This window comes from Papaver somniferum, chromosome 2 (genome assembly GCF_003573695.1).
Source record: "Papaver somniferum cultivar HN1 chromosome 2, ASM357369v1, whole genome shotgun sequence".
Classification (NCBI taxonomy): Eukaryota; Viridiplantae; Streptophyta; class Magnoliopsida; order Ranunculales; family Papaveraceae; genus Papaver; species Papaver somniferum.
Window position 1 is genome coordinate 132,263,307 of NC_039359.1, and position 3,599 is coordinate 132,266,905.

Below are 3,599 nucleotides of genomic sequence, written 5' to 3' on the forward strand. Positions count from 1 at the left end.
AAGAAGACATAGCAAGATGGACTAGTCACACTGTTAATCCAATCGTCATTCCATCAATAAGACTCAATCTTAACTCTATCCATAGAGGAAATTGACGAAAATTAGCGATCAACCTTCCCTAGTGCGAATCAACCCCCTACTTCTCGCCCACACTATAGAAAGGAGGTGGATTTATCACTGTACTAGACGATTGTTGGCCACTAACGCAAGTTAACAAGGCGTAGTTTAGTCATTATCACAAATAGTAGGTCGAATGAAAAAGGTACTGGGTACACCACATTCTTTTCGTATCAGCCTATTTTAGACACACCTTATGTAATCTTACAGAAGCAATAATTAGAAAAAAAATTACTTCAAAATGGTGTAACCTGGTAGATAGTGTAAGTATGAAACTGGACCTATGGGATTGAATATCAAATGGATTAACACGTGAATTTTGGTTAGGAATTTAAAGAAAAATATGAAAACCTAGAAGATCAGTACAAATACTATGGAGTTTACAATTTTATTTGTATGAAATAGTATGTAGAATGATAGTATTAAAATAATATAAATAAGAGCGACAATCTCCATATAACATTAGAATAGTAAGTAGGAATAAAAGGGAGAAAGAAATGCAACAAAGTGTATTATTCGTAACATGAAGAAATTTTAGAAATTAGAACATGTTTGGTATTGTTTTCAAAAACAGTTTTTGAAAATAAAAAAAAAAATGAAAACATCAAATTATTGTTTTCTGTGTTTTCTCTTTTTTTTTCTTTTTTCTTTTTTCTTCTTTTCAAAACCAAGTAGGAGATCGGGAAAACGACTGCAAGTGAGTCATGGCCAATATCACCATCTCTTAAACCAGCCTTTACAATTATCTGATTTAGTTGATTTTTCTTGGTTTTCAAAAACAGTTTTTTTCATGGCAAAAAAAAATACATCTGGTGCATAGCACCGGCACAAATCTAGTGCTCCTTAAACTTTCATTGAAACTCGTTTTGTTTTTGTTTTGTTTTTTTTTTTGACGTATTCTCCTGTTGGTTAGTGTCACTAATTGGGAACCCGTTTTACGGTTCACTGTGCAGGCAATAAAGCAAAAAGAAGAAATTTTAGAAAGAGAACTGGAGTTCACTAGAGGGAAACTGGCAGAACTAGAGTGACTTAGCTATGGCCGAAGGACTCCCAGGTATTTTCAACTCCAGGAATGCTAATTGCACTGAAAACGCCAAAGCAGGATCAGAAACTCATTCGACCACCGATGACCAGTCAGCAACCCATGCTCGTACTACTGAAGATCCCAAGTTGGCACCACCTGCTCATTCTACTAAAGATACCAAGCAAGGTACTTCACCTGGTCATTGAGATACTTGCTCCGGAGTTTTTTTTTGTTTGTTTTACAGTGGTGATATGATGCGGAGGATCTTATGTCAGATAGGGTTGAATTGTTTTGCATGGTTCTGTGAAAGGAGACCGTGCATTTTCATTAATCATGGATTGCTAAAAAAAAATTCATCAACTTGTTTCAGTCTAATTACATACTTTTTGACCTGTTTCTTTAGATTCTATAAAAACCGTTGTTGCATTGGGATCAATAACTTTTGCAACATAGTAAGGAACCATTTTTGTTGCTCCATGACCAAAAGGTTGTGGATCCTTTCAACTAACCTTGCATAGCGGAAAGAAGAACAGGCTCACCAAACATTTTCAACTCATGAATGCCAATTTGTTAAATACAGGATAAGGAAATTGATTATATTTCAAATTGTATAATAATAAAAATCATCTTTCGTAAGACCATTCATGTGCCTTCCATTCGGGCAACTGTTGGATGACAACCTGCAATGCAACATACATGGAGTCAGGATATCAGCGTGCATGTGTGGTAGGGTGCATGGGGAATATGCTTCATAAGAATCAAAAACAGGCATGGGATCCAGCATCCAGGGGCAAGTCCCCCCACATAAACTTTCTAGCATTTTTAGCTTTTAAACCAACAAATAAGATGAAGATTTTCATTGTGCATCTCATAGAGATACTTTCTAGCATTTCCATTAGGTTATAGTCATGCTATCATAATGGTTGTTTTTACAAACCTCTCCTCTCGAGTCCGGTTTACCGACTGTGGTTTGACATGCAAGTCTCCATGTCTTTGGCTTCTGTTGACAAAAATTCAGAAAAATAATTGAAGTGGTTAAATTCAAAAAACCTGACAAAAAGGTATAGTATAAAGTCATACCTTATAGAGAATCTCCTTCTCTTTGTCTGTACGGAGACTCAAGAGTTCCTTTCCTTGAACAACCTGTACTACTAAAGACAGACATTATTAGTATAGCAAAAAACCAACTAAGACTCGTCGTGGAATATTATCCGGTCACCCGTAAGTCCCTTGGATTTCAGATGAGTATAAAGAAGGAACTAATTGTACCTCAACTATGCATGTTCCACATGTTCCTCCTCCTCCACAGTTTAGAAGAGGTCTCGCCTGATGAAAAAACATCACAAAAACGGAATAACTTAAACCAGAAACATAAAAGCAAAAAAGTAGCATTCAACCTAAGTGCGTATGCCGGATCCAATTACAGCATGGCTTTCCACCGGAGAAATTTCGGAATTTCCATACTAGACTCATTTAAGCAACTTACACTAATTTGTATTTGTATATGAGCCCATTTTCTAACAAAACCGCTCTACGTTTGAGTTTTAGCTCAAAAAGACCTTATGATCAATTGGTTGAAAAGAGAGACTTACATTTGGTCCATAGAGTTCAATGTTGGTATCCAACATTATATCTCTAAGTTTCTGCCCTCCACAAGCTGAACGGGTGTGTATATCCAGACTTCCATCAGGTAGCAAAACTGACTGTGGGAATCAATAATGACAAGAAACCATGTCACATTTGCGCTTGCACTAGACATGGTCTAAGTATTAAGATTGCTATTAACATTACTTACGTTAACAAATGCGAAATCGATCGACGGTGGTTCTTCAGTTGAGGTAGTCTCTTCTAATTCAACGGCCTCCGTGACTGAACCAACGGCTCTAATTTTCCCTCCAGGGAATGTAGCTCTTCTGTTAGGCAGTGGCAGGATAATACTATTGGTGGTAAGTTTGGTGTTGTAGTTGAAGTTAGAAGCAGAAGAAGAGAGTGATGTGCGAGAAACTAATGCAGAAGAAGAAGAATTGATCAAATTCAGAGTACTCATTCTTAAAATCTTCGAAAGTAGTAGTTACTAGTGCTGAATCATTTAATTTTTTTTCAAAGTTTTGAAGTTCACTGTATGAATTAGAGATAATTCAAAATAATTGTGTGGCTCCAAGCTATTTTTTATCTTATCCAACCTAAGATGGATTTTTATCTGAATTCTGCAATTCAATTTGGCAGTTTTACTCTCTGTTCAACGACAAAATGAGAATATGGTTACAGATTTTCTTGGTCTTTTACAAGCAATTAGGCATGTAAATTTAGAGTACCAAACCCAAAGGTCCGGCTACCTAGTTTGACAGTGTTTCCGAAACTTCAAGCCCAACACCATTTTTATCATTATCTAGAGACTCTAGACTAGCTGCTGGAAAATTAATTTTGATCTGTAAAGAAATTCGATGCTTATGAGTTT

General features: G+C 36.3%; 1 protein-coding gene across 1 annotated transcript; it reads right to left on the reverse strand.

The window, feature by feature from the left end:
• Positions 1–1,544: 1,544 nt before the first annotated feature.
• LOC113349151 (photosynthetic NDH subunit of subcomplex B 3, chloroplastic-like) lies at positions 1,545–3,278 on the reverse strand. Its single transcript, XM_026593070.1, has 6 exons — positions 2,937–3,278; positions 2,734–2,844; positions 2,411–2,467; positions 2,222–2,284; positions 2,079–2,141; positions 1,545–1,821 (listed from the first exon to the last, which is right to left on the reverse strand). Exons 1-6 carry the CDS (start codon positions 3,186–3,188, stop codon positions 1,765–1,767), a joined length of 603 nt encoding a protein of 200 aa, XP_026448855.1. The 5' UTR covers positions 3,189–3,278; the 3' UTR covers positions 1,545–1,764.
• Between the last annotated feature and the right edge of the window lie 321 nt (positions 3,279–3,599).

Bases quoted from the DNA above. Each gene is read 5' to 3' on its own strand.
- LOC113349151 (XM_026593070.1), bottom strand. From the start codon at position 3,188: ATGAGTACTCTGAATTTGATCAATTCTTCTTCTTCTGCATTAGTTTCT. The intron at 2,845-2,936 runs GTAAGTAATGTT...TGATTCCCACAG, and splicing joins TCGATTTCGCATTTGTTAAC to TCAGTTTTGCTACCTGATGG. The intron at 2,285-2,410 runs GTACAATTAGTT...TTAGTAGTACAG, and splicing joins GTGGAACATGCATAGTTGAG to GTTGTTCAAGGAAAGGAACT.